We start from the raw sequence: 26867 nt of genomic DNA, 5'->3' as shown, positions 1-26867 counted from the left end.
GCGTGAAAGAACTTCAGGTTTTTGATGGAAGCCCTATACACTTCGTGTCCTGGGTACACTCCGTAGAAACTATTATTGCTGACTTTTCAGTAATAAAGGAAAAACCCTTGTACGGTGCTATATTTCAGCACATTCGACAAAAAGTCCGCGGTACGGCGGATAACTCTCTGATTTCTTTTGACGACAATTGGTCCAAAATAAAGGAGTGCCTAACTTTGCATTATGCAGATAAGTGAGATGTCCGCACTTTCGAACACCAGCTGCATCAATTGCAACAAAGACTGTGCACTGTTGACGAGTTCTACGCTCTAGTGAACCACCTATTCAATTTGATTCTGAACTAATTGCAAACCCAGTCTTACACAGAAGAAACCACGAAGGTCATTATGGACACTTACAGAAATAGGGCGTTGGATGTATTCATCCCCGGTCTAAATGGGGAGCTCACAAGGATGCTCCTCGTTCAACGCCTCAAGACTCTTCCAGAGGCTTATTCAGCTCGCCTGGAGTTGCAGAATGTCAACTTTAGAAATGTTTGGCTTCACCCATCTCCAGGTAATAATCGCATAGTGGTCCCTATTAACAATTTGAACGAGACTAAACCCTCATTCGAAGGGAGACACCTGCTCCAACCGCTACTCAGGGTACGAATCCCCACGTCGAAAAAATGGATGTAGACCGCTCTACACAATCGCGAGCTGTAAATTATATTAACCGCCCTAATCCATTCAACCGCGTAGCAAGATCGGAAAACCTTCCGAGGAAACAACAAAGGCTTTTCCAATCGACAACCGGCACTGATGAGGATAATACCAAAGTAGAAGAAGAGACCAATAACGAGGATGTAGGGGATTTTCTATAGGAGGGTCCTCTAGCGTACCATACTTAGAGTATACACTCTCAGACGGCCGCACCCTCGACTTCCTGATTGACACAGGGGCCAATAGCTGGAGGTGATCCCGTAGAGAAAGTGTTTAATGCCCACTCAGCTGGCGGAGAGGTGCAAATTAATAAAAAGATAGGTTTACAATTCTTCAAGGATGTGGGCTTCCCTTCTAAGATAGCATTCTTCATCCTTCCGGGACTGAAATCCTACGCCGGTATTATCGGCGATGATACGCTGAGAATGTTAGGGGTAGTAGTTGACAGAAAGAACAATTTCTTAAGGATCAATAATTTCAATTTGCCACTAAATGCTAAAATCAGGTTAATTACTCAATGGGAAAGAATGTATCCGCTGATATAAGACAGCATGTTGACGAAGTATTGGAAAAATACTCCGATCTTTTTCTCGCTCTTAATGGCAGTGAGCTCGTGGATACAATTGTGCGCCGGACCACCACCCCTGAACCTATCTACAGCAAAAGTTACCTTTATCTGGTATGTATGAGGGAGTTATTAGACCTTCCCCAATAGTTATTAGACCTTCCCCAGTAGTGCTCAAAAAACCAAAGCCAAATGGGGAAAAACGATATAGAATGCCGATTGACTATAATAGATTAAATGCTGTCACTATCGCTGATGCGTACCCTATCCTAGATATAAACTCCACCTTGTCCAGTTTAGGACGGGCCAATTTCTTCACAACTATTGAATTAACGTCTGGCTTTCACCATATACCGATGAAAGCGTCGGATATACCTAAGTCAGCATTCTCAATGATGAATGGGAAATACGAATTCCTCGCTTACCCTTTGGTTTAAAAAATGCTCCCGCCATTTTCCAAAGGATGATCGACGACGTCCTCAAGCAATACATAGGGAAAATATGTTATGTCTTCATTGATGACATAATTGTTTTTGGAAAGGACCCGGAAGAACACTTACTAAACATTGAAAAGGTTTTTTCAAGGCTTCGCGAAGCGAACCTTAAAGTAAATCTGGAGACCTGCCTCTTCGAAAAAGAAGTAGAATTCCTTGGGTACGTCATCACTCATGATGGCGTTCACGCTGACCCAAGCAAAGTCGAAGCGATTAAGCTCATTTCACCACCAGAAAATCTCAAGGATTTGAAAAGCTTTTTAGGGATGACTTTTTGTTACAAGAAGTTCATAAGAGACTACGCAAAAGTGGCCAAACCACTAAGCAATCTCAGTCGAGGCGAGAAAGCTCAAGTGAAAGCAAATTGTCCCAAAAAAGTAAAAATTGAACTTGCCTGTCGCCCTTCAAGCTTTTCATGACTTAAAACAGGTTTTCGTCGTGCGGTCGTTCGGGCGGCGAGCCATTCTTTGCAAAACCAGGACGACGGAGGGAGATAGTCCGAAGACACCACTCTCGTCGTCTCGGCGCAGCAGGGGTGACTCGCCACGGCCGCACACTTACCTACCCAGCTCGCTAGTGGCAGTGGTCAAAATATGCCTTAAGAATCCGCTCCGGCTAGCTTACTATACCAGAGCCGAGGGATAGGGGGGGGGGGGGGGGCAGGGGTCGCTTGGTCGTTCTCCCTTTTCGCTATGCGTGGTTTCCATTGTCGTATGCGTAGGTCCTAATGTTTTTTCTGTTGCCTTGAAGCCTTGTCTAGATGCCCTTTTATTTCGTCCCATAACTTGGTGATGGACGGTGGTACGGTTGGTGGCTCCGCTGGTACTGCTCCCTCCGTGCGCACTTGCTGCGGTGCTGTAAGGGCTCGACCGAATTTGATTTCTGCTGCTGATGCTGTTGTCGATTCGTGGCTAGCCGTGTTTATTGCAAATGCTATTTGCGGAATCTCCTGGTCCCAGGTGCGGTGGTCGTCCTTGCATCGCTGCGCTATGACGGTTTTGATGACTCAGTTGGTTCGCTCGGTAGGGTTTGCGTGGCGTGCGTAGGCTGCCGTAAATTTATGATCGATGCGGTGGTCATTCAAAAACGATGCTGACGCTTTCCCCATGAACTGTTTCCCATTGTCGGTGAGGAAGGTTTTTGGGCAGCCAAATCGGTAGATGACTCTTTCTAGTAGCTCTTTGATTACACTTGCCGTGGTCGCTTGTCGCACTGGGATCAATTCTACCCACTTGGATTATTTATCCACCATGACGAGGAGACAGGTATTTCCATGCTTGGACCGGGGCAGTGGCCCCACGAAGTCAGCGGTTAATATTTCCCACGGCCGTCAAGGTTGCATGGTTGCTATCAATCCCGCTGGGCGTTTTCCCTCGACTTTATATTCCGCGCATTTGATACATTTTCGTACGTGCTTGAGTACATCGCGGAACATTCCGGGCCAATAGTAGTTTTGTTGCGCTCTTTTAAGCGTTTTCTTCACCCCGAGCGGCAGCGGCGTCTTGGACTTCCTGTAATACGTCCTTACGTCGATCGGCTGGGACGCATAGCTTCCATTGCGGTGACCGCGATAGTTGGTTCCTCAGGGAAACGTGGCGGAAGAGTCGGTTATCGACGATCTGGTAATCTGGATTGCTCTGCGGTTGTTCCTGCACCTGTCTTGCTTTCCTCTCGTGCCAGTCGTTCGTTCCGTTGGTTATGGTGTACAAAATATCTGCTTCAGCGTGTTGTAGCGGGCAGCGGGAGAGCGCGTCGGGTACCACATTCTGCGCTCCTTTTAGGTGTTCTATCTCGAAATTGTATTGTAGCAGCTCTAGCGCTCATCTTGCCAGGCGCCCAGAGGGGTTTTGGAACGAGTGTAGCAATTTTAGCGAGTTATTGTAGCAGTGCTTTGCACCATCCAATAGGTGCGACCGATCACAAATTGTCATCAATATCCTCTAACGGGAGTCCAAGGAAACTTGCTGTTTCAACAGGGGTGGACCATAATGTGAGGGGTGTCAGAGGCGTTGGTTCCACATTACAATTAAAGAGATGGTTGGTGTCATGTGGGGACACAATGCAAGCAGGGCATACATTTTGTATGTCGGGGTGTCGGTGATAATGCCAGGTTTCGCGAGGCGAAAAAACTGGAGAGATCAGGGAGATAGCCATTTATTCTGTTGCAAAGCTCATCGATCTGTGGGCCTGGGACAGTGGCCATTATTGTGCAGTCATCGGCGTAGGAAACGATAGAAACTCCTTCTGGTGGCGAAGGTAGCTTTGATATGTAGAAGTTAAACAAAAGTGGGGATAGGAAACCTCCCTGTGGCACCCTTTGTTTAATTCTTCTTCGTTTTGATGTTTCGTTTCTAAATTGCACCGATGCCTGCCGACCACACAGATAATTTGCGGACCACCTTTTAAGACAGGGGGAAGGGTAGATCCTTCCAGGTCTTCCAGTAATGTGCCATGGCTGACCGTATCAAAAGCTTTTGACAAGTCTAACGCAACGAGTACTGTTCTATGGTGGGGGTTCTGATTTAAACCACAATTTATCTGGGTGCTAATGGCATTTAGCGCGGTGGTGGTGTTATGGAGTTTTCTAAAGCCATGCTGATGACAGGCTAGCAGCAAATTTGCTTTGAAGTGGGGGAGCAAAATGGATTCAAGCGTCTTGGCTACTGACGATAGGAGAGATATCGGGCGATATGACTCTCCTATGTTAGCTGGTTTCCCAGGCTTTAGTAGCGGGGCCACCTTGACGATTTTCCATTTTTCGGGAATGACGAAGGTGGAAAGAGACAGGTTGAAGACATGCGCTAAATAGTTGAAACCGTCTTTCCCTAGGCTTTTAAGCATCGACATGGCTATGCCGTCTGGGCCCACTGCTTTTGATGGTTTAGCATGACCGATGGCATCCTCAACCTCTTTGGCGATGATGGTAATTGGAGACGCGCTGAATGTATGTTTATGTGCGTGTCTGTTGGCCCTCCGTCTATCTTTGTCGACCGTAGAATGCATTATATATTGTCGGCAGAAAGCGCTCCGCATTTTTTCGCATCCGACAGCACTTTACCGCCAATTCGATAGGGACTTTACGGTGGACCAAAGCTTACCTACACCGGCAGCGAGGTTACAGCCGCTCAGGTGCTCCTCCCATTTCGCTCGCTTGTGTTCATCCAAAAGAAATCTGAAGCGTTGGTGATGATGCGGGATCGAGCTATCTTATAAGGTCACATTCTCTCGGTAAATTTGCGGCCTCCGCCGGAAAGTGAGGCCGAATTTCGGGAATCCTACCGGCGGCAATGAAGCGAGCCGAGGCGGATTCAATGACCTTGCGGAAAGCACGTTCCCCTTGGCGAGCAGCAGTCGGGATAGGGAGGCCAGCAAAGCGGTTGTCTGTAAAGGATTTGTATTCATCCCACTTTCCTGTTTTAAAAGTTTGATGATGAAGTCGGCGGTACGCTCGAGCGAAAAAGGTATATGCAGGTGGTCGGATGCCAATGTTACCATCGGCTGTCAGTTGACGCAGTTTACGAGTCCTGCGCTCACGATTGATATATCCGGCGAACTGTGACAGCTTCCTACCATACGTGTGGGGGCGTCTCCGGGGGCGCTAAGGCGTAGAATACGGGACGCCCTTGGGCGTGTACAGCAACGAGCCACAAAATAATTATAAAAGTTACGTGGACGTCGGGTTTTGGGATCTAGCCAAGAACAACCTATCCGATGCAACCATCCCTTGCACGAGACACACTGACAAGAGTATGGCCGTCCTATAAAGATTATTTTCTGGCGGACGCAGCAAAACCATTTCTCAGGACCGGGGTCAGGTGAAGGACCCGGATGGGATTCGATACCTACCCGGAGCAAGAGAATATGGAGCAGTCCCGCTGAAAGGAGCTGCTGGGAGGATGACAATTTGTGGGAGGGACGCGACAAATTAATGCATATCAGAAATACACTGAAATGACAGGAAAAATCCCGAGTCGCTCCGGTACATCGAACCGACGGCCTGGGGAAGCACATTTTAGCGAGTGATGGTCGGTGATGACGGTGAAGTGATAGCCCTCCAGATACGGTCTCATCTTTCGGATACCCAACAGCACGGCGAGACACTCTGGTTCGGTGGCCGAGTATCGCTTCTCCAGGTGAGATAGGCTTCGGCTGGCATAGGCTACCACCCTCTCGTGGTCGGAATGGCGTTGATAAAGTACGACGCCCAGGCCCTCTCCGCTCGCGTCGGTCTGGAGAAAAAACGGTCGGGAAAAATCTGGACAGCAAAGTACTGGAGCGCTGGAAAGCTTGTCTTTGAGTTGAAGGCGTGATCTTGTTGCGCCTCCCATTTCCAGACTTGTTCCTTCTTCAGGAGTCGATTAAGCGGTGCGGCGAGCGTAGAGAAGTCTGCCAGGAAGCGGCGGTACCAGGACGCAAGCCCAAGGAAACGGCGGAGCTCCTTGAGCGTTTGAGGTGGTGGCATTTCCTGCTATGTTGGTCACAGTCATTTCGTTAATTTGGAAAAGGATTACAGCAAAATTAAACATACATGCCTTGAACATTTCAGCATTGAACAAGGGCTTCCGCGGACACAGGCGTGACGATTCACCCCAAACACCTAATCTACGGGACGTAGATCTTTAAAGGGGAAGGAGTTAAGCCACTGCCCAGTCATATCATTCCCACTTTCGATCAACACACGCGCCGCAACGTCAGCACATTTGTTTCCCATAGATCGTTGCAGGCGCTGCAGCGTAAGCATATTTGTATTTCGTCATGAAATGCAATACCAATAATTTCATAATTCAACGCTTGTAGCCACGGTCATTCTCACCTGCATTCGAACACACTTACGTAAGGGTTGCGCCGCTGCCGCCAGCGCTGAGGTTTCTTGGGCAAACTGCCAAGAACGTTTGGGCAGTTGCTGTTGGGGCCCGTGAAATTAAGTCGAGTTGTCTATAAGATAGTATTTAACCATTTAATAAAGATACCTTGTTAATTTTAAATCTCATTGTTTGTATCAACTTCAAACTTCCTAGTTGTGTGGAGCGATCTGGCTCCTTAATTTTTTTAGTGAAAGGATCTAAGATCCTTTAAGTTATATAACGATATCCGATCACACACTGAAGTTTCAAGATTCTCATTTAGACGAAGTTATTTTCTCCATTGAGTGGAAGTATATTTTTCTTGGATGTTGAAGTTGTTGTTGTAGCAGTGTTGTCTAAAGAGTTTGAGGAATACATTTTTTAAAAAGTTTTAGTCCACAAAGTTAGTGGTATATATAGCAAAGTACCTGCGTTATTCCAAGAATTTCAAAGCGTTAAGAAAGAAGCTCCATAAACATTTCGTTTTTAACTTAAAGAAATCTTAAGGTGTTTTAGATTTACGCTATTCTCGAGTGTCCCTACATCATAATTTTATAATATGGAACATGCCTTGCACCTGCTGAAGCGGCTAATATCTTTGCGGACATCTTCCGCTCCAACTTCGTTGGCAGTCGGAAGTCCCACGGCAGTTCCCCCCAACGGTTAAAAATAATGTAGTAAATTATAGGCCCATTTAAAGTTGTTAACTATTTCAGTTTAGTGTGAAACAAAAAGTGTATTTTACTTTCTATACTGATTTCTCAAAAGAATTTAATAAAGTAAGCTATACAATTCTCCTTTATAAATTGGTCTGTTTGGGCTTCCAGTCAATATTTATATGTTAGAAAAAGTCATATATTTACCAGCGGAATTGTGTTGCTGTAATAGACAATACTAACTCTAATTCATTTACGGCCACCTCGGATTTTTGTTGTTGTTGTTGCAGCGATAAGGACACTCCCCGAAGACCTTGAGAACAACAACAACAACATTGGGAAGTGTTATCGATGTTGATAGTCCTTTGCTGGATGCAGATGCGGTACGTTCCGGCAACAAGCACCATTAAGGTACTAGCCCGACCCTCTCGGGACCGATTAAGTATGACCACAAGGCAGCCGGTTTTACGTTACGCAGCGACTCGGGGTTTTTCTCGGCCAAGGGCTGTCATATCAGTGTAACCCCATTTAATTTGTTTCGTCCCTCCCACAAATTGTCATCCTCCCAACAGATCCTTGCAGCGGGACTACAACGTATTCTAAAGGAGGGTATCGAACCCAATCCGGGCCTGTACCTGATGATCCCGGTCCAGAGAAATGGTTTTGCTGCGTTTGCCGGAAAAGAATATTTTTAGTACGGTCACACTCTTGTCACTGCTACAACAACAAGAACCACATGAAACCTTCTAGGCCATAACGCCCTCCCACCCCCTGAGGAACTTGGGGTCACCAAAGCCTCGGCTGATCAAGAAACGGGATTCGCTACGTCTAGATGAGGTTGACAATTGGATTGCAGAAGCTATATATTGCGCTGGGAACCCCTTGAAAGGGTAGCGCTACACAACCCCTTGAATCAAGCTGGTATTTGAGTGGCCTCTTACGACAGGCATGCCTGCCGCGGGTATATTCTAAGCCCCCTGACCTACTTCGTGTAGTTTTCATAATAAACGACATGTCCAATTGCTCTCGGAACTCTATCTTTTTGATATATGCAGATGACCTAAACATTTTCACTTACGTTGATGTTAACAGCGCTCTTTCGTTCTTAGCTGGAAAACGCTTGCTTTATTTGGGGACCGTATCATGAGTTCCATATTATGAGGCTTGAACGGGACCAAAAAATGTGTGTTCGCTAGGTGCATATATATAATGCTAGGTGCACACTTATAAGTCTACAGTCACTTCAATGTAAAAAAGAGAACTGAAGAAGAAATGCCTACACTTACTATTCCTTTATCCGACTGAGTTGGGGGTAGTGCATTAATGCACCAGCCTTCAATCATTTAAGTGGAACATAGAAAACTTCCAAGTTTTTTCTTCAGCTGAGTGGTAGTGAAAAAATTTGGGGAAGGTGAAAACCTTATGAGTATTTTCAACGTGGTCTGGATGTCTATCGATTTCCTATCTCTGCAAATCAGAGACATATTCCGTACAATATCCTCCCCAGTAGGCTACAACGGTGATATTGTGATCAAATTCGACTCTCCGCTGATCTTAATCTTCTGAAATTGTTGGGGAATTTCGAATGCTTATGAAAGCCGCGAAAATCTTGGTAATCCAAGAAAACATCCAAAGTTTAGAGAGCCTTATCAAAGGAAACAGGTTGCCGCTGCTAAGGCGAGAAGGGAAGTTGTAATCGGTTGTGACCATGTGTGACGTGGGGACGACAAAGCTGTACAGCCAGAAAAAATTATGTGTGCGGATGATTTGGTTCAATTTCGTTCAACTTCGGAAGCCTTAAGATATGTATGTTTCTTGTTTTGTTTTTTGTTCTTGTTGTATTGAGCAAACTTCTGTTGATGTCATTTGTATACCTTGCGTCATTTGTTTGTATACTTTGCGTGAAATGTACCACGGCATACCTTAAGAGCGAAAAATGCAACTATTATTATATTAAAATATAAATATATTTAAACGTATCCAAACATTGCCTAATTATGTTATACCGCCTAACGAATGAAAGACATAGACAAATGAACTCAAGACCACGTTTATACATGGCATAGTCGTTAGACGGTATAACGGTATAACTACAATAAATTGTCAATAGATAATCTGCGCGTTTGCTCCTGGGAACTCGATTACTTTCAGTCAAATTTTCACGTTTATCTTTGATTTTGTGCTTCCAATCAGAGATTATACTCTAGAGGTGGAACTTTTTCTATGAAAGATAATCCGCTTCTCTTAAATTTTTTTATGATTAACGATTATCGAAGGGAAAAATTTATATGGGAAATCTAGTTATATAATTAACGATTGGGAGTTAAGTAGGGAAATGAATTTAATCTTGTTATATGTATACTAGGTCTAAGGCAGCAAGGAAAGCAGTTGCCCGGGCACGGAATTATAACCCTCAAAACTCATCTGAGTTTAGCTAAACCACAAACCAGACTATTCGCTCGTCTGAATTTTCGTGCCAGAAAAATGTAGTCTAAGCTAAAGAACCCAGTCTATGGAAGCCATTACTTCTTCTTCAGACTTCGTCTGAATTTTCTAGCCAGAAAAATGTAGCTGAAGCTAAAGGACCCAGTCATGGAAGCCACTACTTATAGGGGCGAACGATAGCAACGACCTGTCCTTCATTCCGAAGCAAAAGTGGGCTGCATGCAGAGTCCTTCCCGCCCAAAGTCTGCTTTAAGGACATCATAGACTACCTTTCTGAACATTTTGACATATGTATCTGCCAAAGTTATAAAATGCTATCCGCTTGTTAAAAACGATCCCCCAAACCTTCGGGGAGTGTCTTTATCGCTACAACAACAGGCATTGATGGAGTAATGTGCGCTCATATGTACAAATATGTACGTCCTCCCACAGATGTAGAAGTTGTTAACAAATATCTCGTGGCTGCATGCAGCGTCTTTCTCGCCCAAAGTCTCCTTTAAGGACATCATAAACTACCTTTCTAAACACCCTGACATATGTATCAGCAAAACAAAGAACAAAAATTTAGGCATAGTGACATACAGCTAAATATTGGTGTCTGTACTGTTACCGGGATTTATTAAACAAAATTTCAGGTTTAAAATCAGTGTCAACAGTATCAAGGAAATTGTATCAAACGCAACGATCGTGACCCGTATAAAAAGTTAAAAAAAAATTTAGCGGCTTAACATTTCTGTTGTAATATTTAGTTGTAAAATACCAGGAGCGATAACCTCCGAAGAGAGAGGCCAAGCTTCTCTTCCAATTTTCATCGTGCTCCTTTTAATTTTTCCTACAAATTGGCGGGACGGAGCTACATGTTTTACGGCATCTGCAAGCAGAACATTTTCCACGGAGAAGCTTTTCATGACAGAAAAACCCTATTTGGTTTTATGCGGAAACCAAAGAGGTTTGACCTTTGAAATTTTGCATATAGGTTCTCAGGGAGTTTCCCCAGTTCAGTTTATTGGTAATTTGTTGTTAAAGTCACTAAGGTATAACAATCAATTTTATCTACACACGAGCATTTTCACAATAATTTTATACATAACTACACTCATTATTGTAAAATTTAATAATTTATTTGTTTATTTTCGGGGAACACAAGCATGCAGCCATTTTATCTAATTCACTGCTTCCTTGGTGCTACCAGATGTTTTAAATGTACCAACGAATGAAAAAGGAAGACGGATCTTTTTCATTCAACTCCGTATATTTATTTCACGAAAAAACAGAAAATTTGGAATAAAAAATCGCGCGATTTTCGCTTGCGGCGCTTTTTTTATTTCATAAAAAAATAGAAAATTTGGAATAAAAAGTCGTGGTTAACATGCATAACATTTAATAACTTTTCTTCACTTAATAATTTGATTTGTATAATTGTTTTTTGACCTAAAAGAAAAATTTATTAAACGGTGAGTGCTAAAATATGGCAAATACGGCCACCCTAGTGCATATTTCTGTAAGTGCTACCAAGAAAAAGAGATAAGTTGTCAAAAATCTACTAAAAAAAAGCAAAACAATAGATCTATCATATGTATCCGAAATTGTCCCACATAAATGTAAGGACAACAACGTTGTTGTATTTGTATGTAACATTTATATGGGGATCTACATCCCTACCAATTGGAACTATTGTTACATAGCTATTGCGTTCTTTGCTTTGAAGCTCCCAACTATCAAATTTAAAGTATGGCGTAAAGGTTAATATCTGTCCTTAAGGCTGATTTACACAAGCTCTTTGGCTGTGTTGCCTCACCTGACAGATGAGTTCATTGTATGACGCGATTCAAAAAGTTGATATATAAGTCGTGTTTTTTTACACTTATATATATACATATACCCTTAAACTTTATATGGACGGGTAAGCGTTAAACTCTATCTACTCTTCTGAAATTGTTGCGCAGAAAATAATTACTCCTAAATTTCAATACGCATTATACTCAGATGCAACTGAAAAATATGTGTCTATGTATTACCTCTACAACGCTTTTATTTAATTGTCTGATCAACGCCCTAGATTGATGAGGAGTGCGATGACTAGTACCTAGGCCTTACCTAATTAGTTTCTGGTTTTTAGTATTATTGTTACTTAATGTAAGTATTATTTTCAATAAAACTGGTTAACTTAAACATTTTTTTTTAAAATTATTTTTTACTATTTCAAATTTTTAATAAACTTTGTATTTACCAAATATCTAATCTGTTCCGCTGTTCCACTACTTGTAGCATTAGTTATTGCCCAAGCTGCTTCTTTTTTAGTTTTAAAGTCAGCATTCTGCATTATGTTTATGAGTACAGGAAAAATATTAGCATCAATTACAGCTTGTATTTGTTGTCTGTTACCCGCAGCGACGTTGGAAATAGTCCAACAAGCCTCTTTTTTAATAGTTTCGAATTGTGAATTCAACAAAATGTTTATGCAAGACAGTGCATTACAATTTAAAACCACTTGAGTCTGAACATCATCTCCAGTTACGATATTACCAACAGCTCGAAGTGCCGCTGTAACGACATTATTCTGTGGATGCCTATTTAAATAAATAAAATAAAACATGAACGCATAGTACATATTTTAAATAGTATTTTAAATTTACATTAACAACTCTACAAGGCGCCGACACACGCCCGCATCTATAACAGCTTGTACTTTATCATTTGGTCCATCTGATAGGTAGCTAATAGCCCAGCATGCATCACTTAGAATATCGATGTCTGTATGATTCAAAAGCCGAGCCAAAATTGGCAAACCATTTACAATTTTTGAAAAGTCGGCTGGAGGATTTTTTCCGCGACACAAATTCGAAAGAGTCCAAACTGCATTTCTTACCAGGGTCAGACGATTAGTAGTACTTAAAACACTGTGAAAAATTGAAAAATTATTTTATACACATATTTAGTATTGAAGCGTTATTTACTAAAACATAATATGGAGCTTCCATGAGAAAGTTATTTTTGGCTAGAAAATATTGTTAACATTATATTGTAAATATAAACAATTTTTAAAAGCCTTTAACCAACCAGAAAATTATTAATGCATTTCTAAAGCTTTTGATACTACTTAGAATCATTTGAGGAGTTCCAAACCAAAAATAAGTGCACCTTAACTTGTTTTGAGATATGGATGACTTTTAACTGGACTTTCGTCTAAAACGTATGTAATATTTATATGAAGTAAAAAACAAACAAATTTAGTCATTCTGCAACATACCAAATATCCGTTTTACAGCAAAATGCAATAATTTCCCCCACCAATTAATATATTAAGGCAGTTCAGAGTTTTGTGCATTTGATATTGGAAACGTTGCAATAGCAAATGTAAGCTACGGATTGTGAACACCTTTTTTCATTTAAAACATTTTCTTTTCACATTTTGTTTTGTATTGACAGTTGCTATTTGCTAATCAATGTTGAAAAAAGAAACAACGGTTTTTGATGTAGCGTATTGGCCATGACGTAGCAAATGTATAAGTTTTTGGTGTTTTATGTATAAACACTACACCAGTTTGCAAATACAATGATGCTAGACCATTTGTACAAAATCCTGAACTCCCATATTTAAATTTCTTTTTTTCAGAAAACTTTTTTTAAGAAAGCTTTTCGGAAGATGAGGATTGAACTCGAAATCTCCAACATTCATACTTTATACACATACACATACAGATGCCTTTAACCATTGAGCACTATGAATGCCCCGTTGCCATCGCCGTTTGTAAACTTTGAAATTTTTCTCTAATATCAATAACAATACTGTTTTGATGTGGCAAAATGTGCCAACTAAAATTGGAAAACGTGTCAATGAGGAGTCTCCCAAGCTATATCGAAATAAAAAGCAGATTCTTATACATCCAAATCGATTCGATTTACTCAGCGATGATGACGATCAAATGGAAGCTGGAGAGGATGATAATCTAGCAGCGAGCAAGGAAGCAGAGTCGACTATTCCAAAGCCACCACCATTAATCATACCAGGCGTAGTAAATATAAGTAAAATGATAAACTATATTTCTAGTGTGATTGATAAAAAAGACTTTAGTTATAAATCTCTAGCAGATGGAAAAATTAGACTTATGGTAAAAAACATTGATGCTTACAGAAAAACTGTCACAAATTTAGATATAAGCAAAATCAGTTATCACACCTATCAACCAAAGCAAGAACGATCATATAGAGTAGTGTTAAAAGGAATTCACTATTCCACTCCTATCGAAGAAATTAAAGTTAGAAATATTTATAATGTTAAAAGCAGAATACATAAACAACCTTTGTCAATGTTCTTTGTTGATTTGGAACCGAATGAAAATAACAAAGAAATATATGAGCTAAGACATCTAAATAATGCAATAGTTAAAGTAGAACCTCCTCGTCAAACAAGTGACATAGTCCAATGTCATAGGTGTCAAGAGTTTGGACATACTAAAACGTATTGCAAAAAACCCTATAAATGTGTGAAATGTAATTTAATGCACCCAACAATTGAGTGCACAAAACCTAAAGACTCTCTCCCAACATGTGTTCATTGTCTCCAGCATCACACAGCAAATTATAAAGGTTGTGCTGTATATCAACAACTTGTTCGCAAAAATCCGCTACATTACAATCGTGCTAAAGAGAGTACAAGTATCAACCCAGAAAATCACGCTCATTTAGGCAATGAAGCAAATTATACCGAAAACAATTCTAATGAACTCAACAACAATAAACAGTCATACTCAAACGTTTTAAAAGGTAACTATGAAAAGAATGGCGAAAATGCAATGGAAAAAATAGAGCAGCTACTAACTAAGCAAATAGAGTTAACAAACACGCTGCTTAATATGATGTCTCTACTCATAAATAAATTATGCAAGTAAATCTAAGGTTAGCAATATGGAATGCCAATGGCTTAACCCGTCACGCAAATGAAACAGAATTATTTTTAAACGAAAACTTTATTGACATAATGTTAGTCTCAGAAACTCATTTTACTACCAAAACCTATTTCAAAATTAAAAACTACGATTTAGTCGCATGTAATCACCCAAGCAATAGGGCGCATGCTGGTTGTGCTGTGCTAGTAAGATCTAGTATAAAGTATGATGTGCTAGAACCAAAACAAACCACATCAATACAAGCCGCTGGAATAAAAATAAAAGCAAACAATGCCGACCTACAAATTTATGCATTGTATACACCTCCACGCCATACAATCAAAACTGCTGAATATGAAAACTTGTTTAACTCTTTAGGACCTAGATTTTTAGTAGGAGGCGATTATAACGCGAAGCACCCCTGGTGGGGCTCACGTACTTCTAACCCAAAGGGAAGAGAGCTTTACAAATGTGTTGTTAAAAATAATTTTAGGACTTTGTCGACTGGTGAGCCTACGTATTGGCCCAGTGACTCATCGAAAATTCCAGATTTATTAGATTTCGCTGTGTACAATGGTATCCCAGCCCAATTACTAGAAGTAGTCAGTTCTGAAGAACTCAGCTCCGATCATTCTCCTATCATTATTAGTTACGACACTCTAACTAGCCTGAGACAACAGAAGTACAAAGCATTAAGCAGTAAGAGTCAAATTAATATATTTCAAGACTGGTTAACTAAAAATTTAAAACTTAATATATCAATCAAAACTTCAGTTGAACTTGATAATGCAGTGGAATATTTCACAAATCAAATTCACGAAGCGGCCTTTGTTTCTACTCCCCAAACGAGTAATGAGTTTAAATCTCGTAGCTGTATGCATGTAAGTGGTGAGATAAGAGCACTAATTAAGCATAAGAGACGCCTTCGGAAAAAATGGCAAACTACCAGAAATCCAATAGACAAAACTGCACTAAATAGAGCTACAACTCAGGTTAAGGAAAAACTAATAGAATTCAAAAATAAATCAGTATCAGATTATATACACAGCTTAAATGATAGAAATGTTGATGACCATAAGATCTGGAATGCTACGAAATACCCCAAATGTCCCAAAAAGTGAAATGCGCCTATAAAAGATAGTAACAACGTTTGGTGTAGGACAGATAAGAGTAAGGCTAATGCATATGCTAAGTATCTAGAGACAACGTTTACTCCGTTTATAAACCAAAGCAATAACGATTATGATGTGCTTGCATCTCTGGATACTCCATGTCAATTATCTCTACCGATAAAACATATTACACCGAAAGAAATTTCTTCTGAGATCAAAAACTTGAGTAACAATAAATCTCCTGGGTATGATAAAATTGACGCCAAAGTGGCCAAGTGCTTACCGAAAAAAGGAATCATGTTCTTAACTCTGATATATAACTCAATATTAAGATTAAACTATTTTCCCACGCAATGGAAGTGCGCCGAAATAGTTATGGTTCTTAAAGCGACAAAACCTGAAAATCAAATATCTTCTTACAGGCCGATCAGTTTATTGACACTATTCTCCAAAATATTTGAAATACTATTTTTGCGCAGATTATTCCCAATACTGAAAGAAAATATGGTAAAACCCGAACATCAATTTGGTTTTCGCCGATATCATGGTACACCCGAACAATGCCACCGCGTTGTTAATTTCATAACGGATTCCTTTGAAAGAAAGGAATACTGCTCTGCCGCATTTTTGGACGTACAGCAAGCATTTGACAAAGTATGGCATCAAGGCCTGTTATATAAATTAAAAAATATACTTCCTACACCTTTTTATCTAACACTAAAGTCTTACCTTGCCGAAAGATCATTTTACGTTAGAGTGAATGAAGAAATATCTGAAATAGGACACATTAAAGCTGGAGTACCACAGGGCAGCGTACTGGGCCCTATACTATATACCATTTTTACATCTGACATACCCGAAACCGAAAATATTCTAATTGCTACATATGCTGATGACACCGCTATCCTAGCATCAAGTCAGTCTCCAATTGATGCAACTAATCTAGTTCAGAGAGAATTAAACGAGATACAGACGTGGCTGGACCGATGGAAAATAAAAGTTAACACAAACAAATCTGTACACGTTTTGTTTTCACTTAGAAGGAAAGACTGCCCTTCACTGCAGCTAAATGGTGATATAATTCCCAAACATGACAGTGTCAAATATCTTGGTATACATTTGGACAAACGGCTAACCTGGAAATGCCATATTCAAGCCAAAAGTAAACAATTAAAGATAAAAACCAACAAACTTTACTGGCTACTAGGCCCGAAATCACCGTTAGATCTTAAAAATAAAATTTTAATATATAAGGCCATACTAAAGCCAGTATGGACCAACGGAGTACAACTGTGGGGTACTGCTAGTAATTCGAACATAGAAATTCTACAAAGATACCAGTCCAAAACTTTAAGATTAATTACTGGTGCACCCTGGTTCCTTACTAATAAAGCCATTCATTCTGATCTAGAAATTCCTTTTATAAAAAATGAAATTAAAAGAATTAGTACAAAATATTTACAGAGAATAAGTAATCATGATAACGGGCTAGCAGTTGCATTACTTGATGAATCTAATGAAATTATTAGACTTAAAAGGCATCATGTATTAGACCTTCCCTTTAGAATTTAATAACTAAATGTAAAACTAAAATATTAAAATGTAACTTAGATGTCTGAATATAAGCTCACATTTATGTAAGTTGCATAATTGTAAGCACATATATTATTATTGACCTCAATGGAGTTCAATAATATAAGTCACTTTTCTTAGTCATAAGTTATAGAATTTGCTTATTATTTTAAAATAGATTGCAAATAAACAAATTATACACAAAAAAAAAAAAAATACTCAGCTCCCGAAAAGCTAGCTGATGAAGAAGTTTTATTAAGAAACATGTCCTTGTAACCAGCGCTGTTTGTAACCTTTTCAATTTTTCTCTAATGTCAGTAAATTGTAAATGTTTACAAAACAAGACGCGAAAACTATTTGTCAATACTTTTAACTTGGTAAGTTTCAACTTATTCCATAAACGTTTATTCATGAGTGAGAATGGCTGCATTTAAACCGTATCTTGGATTTTCCATCAACCCTTTGGAACCGCAGTCATTCTTCATTTAATGTACGCATGAAATTAACAGCTAATTCATATACATATTTACCTATACATACACTGAAAGAAATCGTGCTAGTAAAATCAACAAATCGGTTCTGTTGTTCTTGACTTAACGGAGATTCGGTAAAATTGATCGAATTATGGTTAATTCGACCGAGTTCTTTGTCAAACGAACAAATTAGTTTAGTCATTTCAACAGAAGAGAAATTGTCGCTCTTAAGTTAACAAAATTCTGTAAGATAGACAGATTCCTGGTCAATCTAATACTGTTTTCACACAGAAACTTGATGATCTCATTGCACCTTCTAATGAAATCGTAAATTTTTTGCTTTCACACAGAAGTAACTGCTCGATTAGTATGAAGGATGAAATGTCAAGCGAATAAAATAACAATGCTATATGACAGACAATCATGGCCACCTTGTATCGTTCCGCCATGCAGACAATGACATTTACTTTGACAAATGACATTTTTAAGCACTGAATACACCAAAAACTAAGAAACTGAACGCTGCCAACAGAGTTGCATTGTGCTTTTGACTTCATTAGGCATTCGATTAGCTACTAATGAAATAATTATAGATTCGAATTTTGTAGGGAAGATTGAGCTCAATAAGCGTCTTAATGTAGAAAACTGCCTTTATTATTCAATAAGCCGTCTGTGTGAAAACAGTATAACTGATTTTTCTGTTAACACAACTGATCTTACAGGTCATTTCAACGGCGATCAACTGTAAATACATGAGCAAATTTCAAAGAGAATTTTACGCTCACTGTGCTCTCTACTTTGTACTTATGACGATGGTGTCACTTGTTGAAAAAAAAAAACACCAAAATAAGAAAACCATCAAATCGAAAAAAAAACACACACAAAATGGGAAAACAACAAAAAACTAGTTTTTCAGTTATCAATACAAAACAAAAAAATTCTTTTTGGAATGTACTGTGCAAAAATTATGAGATACCGTGACACCTATCTATCGGGTACAATTTTGCAACTTCTCGTCCAAGCGAAATGCAAAATTGCGCCCCTTGTTGCAAACGGTTTGTTTGAACGAACAGGATTTTCAAGTTTTTAAGAATTTTCACTCACGCGAACGAATTTAATAAGGTAATAAAAAACATCCTTTTTTAATGCTGATGTTTCCGACAACATAAAAGTTTGAGTTGGTTTGGAATCGTTTCAACTTAAAGTGTTACGAAAATTAAACTTGCCGAATTACATGTAAAGTTACTCCAGTGGTGAATTACCTTCCTGCGATTTGATTCTTTACTTTTCTGTAACTTACAAGATCTCTCTTTAAAACGTCAAACATTTATACTACAAGTTTTGTTCGAAACAACCAAGTGTGGCAACTACATGCGAGAGAAGAAATTGAGAATGAGCTGACCGGCAACTGAAATAATTGAGAATCAGTTTTGTGACTACTATTTCCATTTCTATTTGCAAAGCGAAGTTCAAAACAATAAATTATAAAATATAAAATTTGGTGAAAGTGAGTTTAATAAAACAAAATAATAAAGGTATAATGTATAATGTGTGCCAGCATATTTGATGTAGCCCAATTGACGTTCGGTTAGTAAGTGCCACCGTGGTGAGATGGTAGTGTGCTCCGCCTTACCGTATGCCCTGGGTTCGCACCCTGCGCAAAGCAACATCAAAATTTTAGAAATAAGGTTTTTCAATTAGAAGACAATTTTTCTAAGCGGGGTTGCTCTCGGCAGTGTTTGGTAAGCGCTCCGAGTGTACTACTAGGCGGTGCCATGAAAAGCTCTCAGTAAAAACTCATCTGCCTTGCAGATGCCGTTCGGAGTCGGCATCAAACATGTAGGTCCCGTCCGGCCAATTTGTAGGGAACATCAAGAGGAGCACGACGCAAATTTGAGAGAAGCTCGGCCTAAAATCTCTTCGAAGGTTATCGCGCCTTACATTTATATAGAACTTTTTTTGTTCATTTGACTACTAAAACGGTCAATTACGAATCAACGATTTGTGCGCAGTTGATTCAACATCTTGTTGCGATGGATAAAAATTGACAGAAATTTCGGTTGAATTGATCCGTGTTTCGGTTGATTTTACCAGTCTTTTTCTTTCGGTGTATATTGGTTATTTGTTTATATCATTGAAATGATTGAAATAAAAATTATCGGTTATAAAAAGCTTTGGGAAACCATTTATAACAAGCTTTCTATTAGACATTTTTTATAAGTTTACATTTATAAGCTTAAAAGCGCGAGCCGTTTCGATTATTTTACTCTTATTTCTAAACAATTTTGAACAAAAAATCAACATTTTGTAAGCTAAGTGTTTATTTGAGCAAACTTTTTACAAACTTACATTACGTTTACTTTGCTTGCTGGGTTCTGAAATATTTTGAGTCAAAAGTTTTGTTATGTTTATATGAATGGGGATAAGTTGTGGAGTACTGGTAAACTTCTTAAAGTCGATGAAAGGAGTACTTTAAGAGTATTAAAGGAGTATACGAGTACTCCCTAACTGATCCTCATACGTAAAAAAAATGTGCCCCACTTTATGTTGCGATGTCGGGTTTTATCAACAGTGCTGTGGACGCTGGTTATCCATCAATTGCTTAGGCGGTTCGACGGAGGACTAGTCAAACTTACGGCATATACAGATTTCAGTCATCATAGCGTCAGATGCCTAACAACAATCAGCTATGTGATAGATCAGGCACTTCGGGATGTACACGCTTGGGCATCTGGAGCTGGGTTAACCGATAACGCAAAAAAAAAACGATTTAGTATTATTTACTAGGAAATATATTCATTTCATTCATTCAGCCTAAAAGTACATGCTTTCTTACGGACTAGTTAAAAATAGAAAACAACCCAAGCTTAAAATTCTATAAGCTGTTATTAAATTAAGAACACTACTGAATCGATTCGCTAGATGTATGTATAGTCCTAGTTAAACGTTCAATCATAGCATAATTCGTTTTATGAGTTTCTTCGATAAATGATCTATTATGCCGAAGATGACGCAGCCGAATATATGGAATGAACAAATTAGATAAATCAGAGCAATTTATGCTAAAAATTTTCTACATTATAGGCAAGCATGAGTGAGATACAAGTTCATCTGTCATGCAAAGCTTGAAGACCAAGCAATTTGCGCCAGCTCGTATTCGATGTCAGGCCGTCTGGCCAATGAAGCATAAGTAAAGCAAATTTCGTAAACATTTTTTTAAACTCTCTCAATTTTATAGGAGTGAGATTTATAGAAAGGATTTCATATTATTAAGCAATATTCAAGACGACTTCCGACCAAGGATATATAAAGTGCCTTCATAGGGTCCTTAAAGTCACCCAACCATTGCAAAGAATTTTGAAACAATGAAGTCAATGTGACTAGAAAGGGAGAGTTTGGAGTCAAAAATGACACCCAAATCTTTAATCTCTTGACAACGATTGAGGGCCTTGGCATTTACAAAGTTTGTAGATGAAACATGTGGCAGTTGTATTTTTGGAATAACATACAACACAGCATTTGTTTGCATTTAAAATTAATTGTTGTGTGCGCACCAACCGGCAAAAGATTCCAGATCAGGTTGCAAGTTAGTGCAGTCCGACCTATTACTGATTGTTAGAAACAATTTGACTAAAAAAAAATAAATGTAAGCAGCGATAACCTCCGAAGAGATTTTAGGCCGAGCTTCTCTTCCAATTTGTGCCGTGCTCCTTTTTAATTTTTCCTACAAATTGGCCGGACGGGTCCTACTTGTTTTATGCCGACTCCGAACGGCATCTGCGAGGCAGATGAGTTTTCACTGCGAGCTTTTCATGGCAGGAATAAACTCGGAGTGCTTGCCAAACACTGCCGAGGGGCGACCCCCGCTTAGAAAAATTTTATTCTAATTGAAAAACTTAAAATTCTGATATTGCTTTGCCTGGGGTGTGAACCCAGAGCATTTGGTGTGGTAGGCGGAGCATGCTACCATCATACCACGGTGGCCGTCTGCAAATATCAAACATTTTGCAAATTTGAATTTTGTGGCAAATCATGAATAGTAGCCACAATGGGTACCCTGTGGAATACCTGGCCAGGCGTTAATAAGCAGAGATTACTTGTCGGCTCCAATTTCCACATAAAGCTTCCTGTCCGATAAAAATGTATAATCAACCTTGTCAAATGCTTTCGAGAAGTCAGTATATATGACGTCAAGTTGCTCAAAGTTCTCGAAAGCACGGACAATTTGATTAGTAACTAAAGCTAAATTTGTGGAAGTTGACCTACCTAGGAAAAGTCCATGCTGGCACTACTATAGCCTTGCCTATGTAATCGAACAATTTACGTTGCAGTACATGGTCGAATATTTTTGCCAGAGTACATTGTTTAACAATCGGTCTAAAGTTGCAAATGTCATTGCGGTTACCAAACATAAATATGGGATTTATGGAGCATAATTTCCGCGAGTCCAAAAATATTCCGCAGTTCAAGCAATTTCGAAAGAGAAGAGCTAAGGGTTCCGCAATGGAGTTTGCGCATATTTTGAAAAATATCTTAGTATCTGACTTTGCATTGCTTAAATAAAAACTTATTAAGGTAATCGAATTGCTTTTTAAGTCTTATATAGTTAAGTCGATCAACTTCTTTACAGCTCTTCCTATGTTTTTTAAAAGCTTTATTTTTTCTACTTTTAAGATTATTTAGCTTTACATTAATATTAATTAAGACTTTACGTTTTAGAGGTACGAAACTTGAAATGGCTAGTAAAAGCCTCTCCCTCAAAATTTCGTATGCCTTTGGGTTAATAATAAAATTTTGCACTTTTCTATTTTACAAGTTAATGGAGCACTCCGAGAGGAGAAAAATGTCGAACTGAGTTTTCGAATTAAAGGGATACCTATAAACTTTAACGAGAATTAGTTTCCGTATGTTTGCTTAATGGTGTGTTCAGTTTATACTTATATTTAAGAGTTCATGAGCTTAACACCGGCTTATACTGCAGTTTCACCCTGTGTTTCACGGTTCGAATCCCGGTGAAACCTTTGATAACATTACAAAATTGCCTGATGATGATTACGTTGGCGGTTTTCGAAATGGTGCCATCGCAATATGCCAGTAAATGTTTCTTTCTTTTCAGTTTCTCTTAGAAAAACATAATAATTGAAATTCAATTATTATAAACCGGTGTTAAGCTCATGAATTCTTAAATATAAGTATAAACTGAACACACCATTAAATAAACATACATAAATATGTAAAAACTGAGTCCGAGTTTACAAAGCTGCTCATTCGCAACGAAGAAGAACTTTACAAAAACAAATCTACATGGCACACAAATTAATATAGAGACAAAATGTCTCAATTGTGTTGTTAGTGTAGAAATGAGAAAAACTGAATTAAACATGAAAACAAATACCAGCAGGATAGCTGAGTAGTTAAAGGTAACTGCAGTTTCACCCTGTGATTCACGGTTCGAATCCCGGTGAAACCTTTGATAACATTACAAAATTGCCTGATGATGATTACGTTGGCGGTTTGTGAAATGGTTCCATCGCAATATGCCAGTAAATGTTTCTTTCTTTTCAGTTTCTCTTAGAAAAACATAATAATTGAAATTCAATTATTATAAGCCGGTGTTAAGCTCATGAATTCTTAAATATAAGTATAAACTGAACACACCATTAAACAAACATATATAAATATGTAAAAACTGAGCCCGAGTTTACAAAGCTTCTCATTCGGAACGAAGAAGAACTTTACAAAAACAAATCTACATGGCACACAAATTAATATAGAGACAAAATGTATCAATTGTGTTGTTAGTGTAGAAATGAGAAAAACTGAATTAAGCATGAAAACAAATACCAGCAGGATAGCCAAGTGGTTAAAGGTAACTGCAGTTTCACCCTGTGATTCACGGTTCGAATCTCGGTGAAACCTTTGATAACATTACAAAAATGCCTGATGATTATTACGTTGGCGGTTTTTGAAACGGTTCCATCGCAATATGCCAGTAAATGTTTCTTTCTTTTCAGTTTCTCTTAGAAAAACAAAATAATTGAAATTCAATTATTATAAGCTGGTGTTAAGCTCATGAAATATAAGAATTTGTTTCCTTTTAATGCAAATTTCAATTTTTTTTTAATAAAATTTTGTTTAAGTCACACACCTGGCTGGGTAAAAATTTCGAATAAGATGTAAAATGTCAACAAAAACAACAAAAAGTATATATATATGTACGTCAACTGTCAACTCATCGTTGGGGTTGCCAGAGAGGCGAAATATAAACTGGTATAAGACTTGCCCCAACTACAAAGCAGCCCCGACATACAAAATGTATGCCCCGCTTGCAAAGGCACCAACCATCTCTTTAATTGTAATATGGAACCAACGCTTCTAACACCCCTCTCATTATGGTCCACCCCTGTTAAAACTGCAAGTTTCCTTGTACTCCCGTTAGAGGATATTGATGACAATTTGTGATTGGTCGCACCTATTGGATGGGGCGAAGCACTGCTATAACAAGAACAAAAACTTGCCCCAACTGATGAATATAATTCGTGACTCTTAATTACTATAACGGCTATACATTGCGCATTCCCAAGGCAGTCGGTTCTATGTACCCGAGCGGCTCGGGATTTTCCCCGACCAAGGACTGCCATTTCGAATAACCCCATTTAATTTGTTGCGTCCCTTCCACAAATTGTCATCCTCCCAGCAGCTCCTTTCAGCGGGACTGCTCCACATTCTCTTGCTCCGGGAAGGTATCGAACCCAATCCGGGTCCGTCTCCTGACCCCGGTCCTGAGAAATGGTTTTGCTGCATCTGCCGGAAAAGAATCTTTTTAGGACGGTCATACTCTTGTCAGTGTGTCTCGTGTAAGGGATGGTTGCATCGGACAGGTTGTTCTGGGTTAGACCCCAAAACCAGACGTCCACATAACTTCTATAAATCTTTTGTGGCTCCTTGCTGTTCACGTCCTAGGACGTCCCGTAGTCTGCGCCTTAGTGCCCCCCCCCCCCCCCCCCCACGCTACCTTCCAGCAGACCAGCTGAACAGCAAGCCACAATAATGCATTCTACGGTCGACAAAAATAGACGGAGGGCCAACAGACACGCACGTAAACATAAGTTCAGCGCGTCACCAATTACCATCACCGCCAAAGAGGTTGAGGATGCCATTGGTCATGCTAAACCATCCAAATCAGTGGGCCCAGACGGCATAGCCATGCCGATGCTTAAAAGCCTAGGGAAAGAGGGTCTCAAATATTTAGCACATGTCTTCAACCTGTCTCTTTCCACCTTTGTCATACCCGAAAAATGGAAAATGGCCAAGGTGGTCCCGCTACTAAAGCCTGGGAAACCAGCTAACATAGGAGAGTCATATCGCCTGATATCTCTCCTACCGCCAGTAGCCAAAACGCTTGAAGCCATTTTGCTCCCCAATTCAAAGCAAATTTGCTGCTCGCCTGTCATCAGCATGGCTTTAGAAAACTCCATAGCACCACCACCGCGCTAAATGCCATTTGCACCCAGATAAATTGTGGTTTAAATCAGAAGCCCCACCATAGAACAGTACTCGTAGCGCTAGACCTATCAAAAGCTTTTGATACGGTCAACCATGGCACGTTACTGCAAGACTTAGAAGGGTCTACCCTTCCCCCATGTCTTAAAAGGTGGACCGCAAATTATCTGGGTGGTCGGCAGGCATCGGTGCAATTCAGAAACGAAATATTAAAGCCAAGAAGAATTAAACAAGGGGTGCCTCAGGGTGGTGTCCTATCCCTACTTTTGTTTAATTTCTACATATCAAAACTACCTTCGCCACCAGAAGGAGTTACTATCGTTTCTTACGCCGATGACTGCACAATAATGGCCACTGGCCCGGGCCCAAAGATCGATGAGCTTTGCAACAGAATAAACGGCTACCTCCCTGATCTCTCCGGTTTTTTCGCCTCGAGAAACCTGGCATTATCACCGACTAAATCTTCCGCGACCCTATTTACAACTTGGAAGTCCCAAATGTCGACCATTTTGAACATCCACGTCGATGGCACTACTCTACCGACTGTCCTACACCCCAAAATCTTGGGTGTGACGTTTGATCATGATCTACATTTTGGTGACCACACAGCCGCAATTGTTCCGAAAATCTAGAGCCGTAATAAAATCCTCAAATCCCTTGCTGGCAGTACTTGGGGAAAAGATAAAGAAACGCTCATTACTACATACAAAGCAATTGGCCAGCCGATTGCGTGCTACGCGTCTCCTATATGGCCGCCAAGTCCAAAAACTACCCACTGGAAGAAGCTACAGGCCTGCCAAAATACTGCGCTCAGAACCGCCACGGGCTGTCTTTTATGGTTCCAGAACACCATCTACATAATGAGGCGAGAATACTCCCCATCAGGGAGAGAAATGAGATGCTAGCCAAACAGTTCCTGTTGAATACCCAGAAACCTGGGCATCCCAACAGACATCTGATTGATGAGGCAGCACCGCTAGGGACTTAAGGAGTCGTCTCCGTAAACATTTTGAGGAAATACGGCACCTGAGAACTCAGCCGTATGAAGCAAAAAAACACAAGCAGGTCCTTGGTGAACTTCACAAACAGGCGTCGGACCTTTATGCCGGGAATTGCCCGGTGAATCCAGTACTCGGGCAACAGTACCCAAACATGCGGAAGAGGAACGCATACTCCCCAGGGAAACGCGTGTCACTCTTGCTCAACTTCGTTCTGGATACTGTAACAGGTTAAACTCTTACCTATCCAGAATCAACCCCGGCATACATAATGTATGCCCCGCTTGCAATGTGTCCCCACATGACACCAACCATCTCTTTAATTGTAATGTGGAACCAACGCCTCTAATACCCCTTTCATTATGGTCCACCCCTGTTGAAACAGCAAGTTTCCTTGGACTTCCGCTAGAGGACATTGATGACAATTTGTGGTCCGTCGCAGCTATTAGGTGGAGCGAAACATTGCTACAACAACAACAACATAACGGCTATACATATTTGTGTATAAATTTTTCAGTATACATATTTACATGTTTGTAGCTTAGTTCACGTAGTTAGAAATAGAAGATACATATAAATCATAAAATACATAGAAATCAAAAAATTCAATACAAA

General features: G+C 39.7%; 1 protein-coding gene across 2 annotated transcripts in view; it reads right to left on the bottom strand.

Moving 5' to 3' along the window:
• Kap-alpha1 (karyopherin alpha1) overlaps positions 1-26867 on the bottom strand; it is a 414014-nt gene that overhangs the window by 154328 nt on the left and 232819 nt on the right. For both annotated transcript variants that reach the window (XM_067792373.1, XM_067792372.1), the window contains exons 4-5: positions 12342-12605; positions 11936-12275 (exon numbers count right to left, since the gene is read on the bottom strand). In XM_067792373.1, coding sequence (XP_067648474.1) covers positions 11936-12275; positions 12342-12605 — 604 coding nt within the window. The remainder of the gene's footprint in view (positions 1-11935; positions 12276-12341; positions 12606-26867) is intronic.

Source organism: Eurosta solidaginis, chromosome 5 (assembly GCF_040869045.1).
Source record: "Eurosta solidaginis isolate ZX-2024a chromosome 5, ASM4086904v1, whole genome shotgun sequence".
In the NCBI taxonomy this organism is placed as follows: Eukaryota; Metazoa; Arthropoda; class Insecta; order Diptera; family Tephritidae; genus Eurosta; species Eurosta solidaginis.
This window is presented reverse-complemented; position numbering and strand designations above follow the sequence as displayed.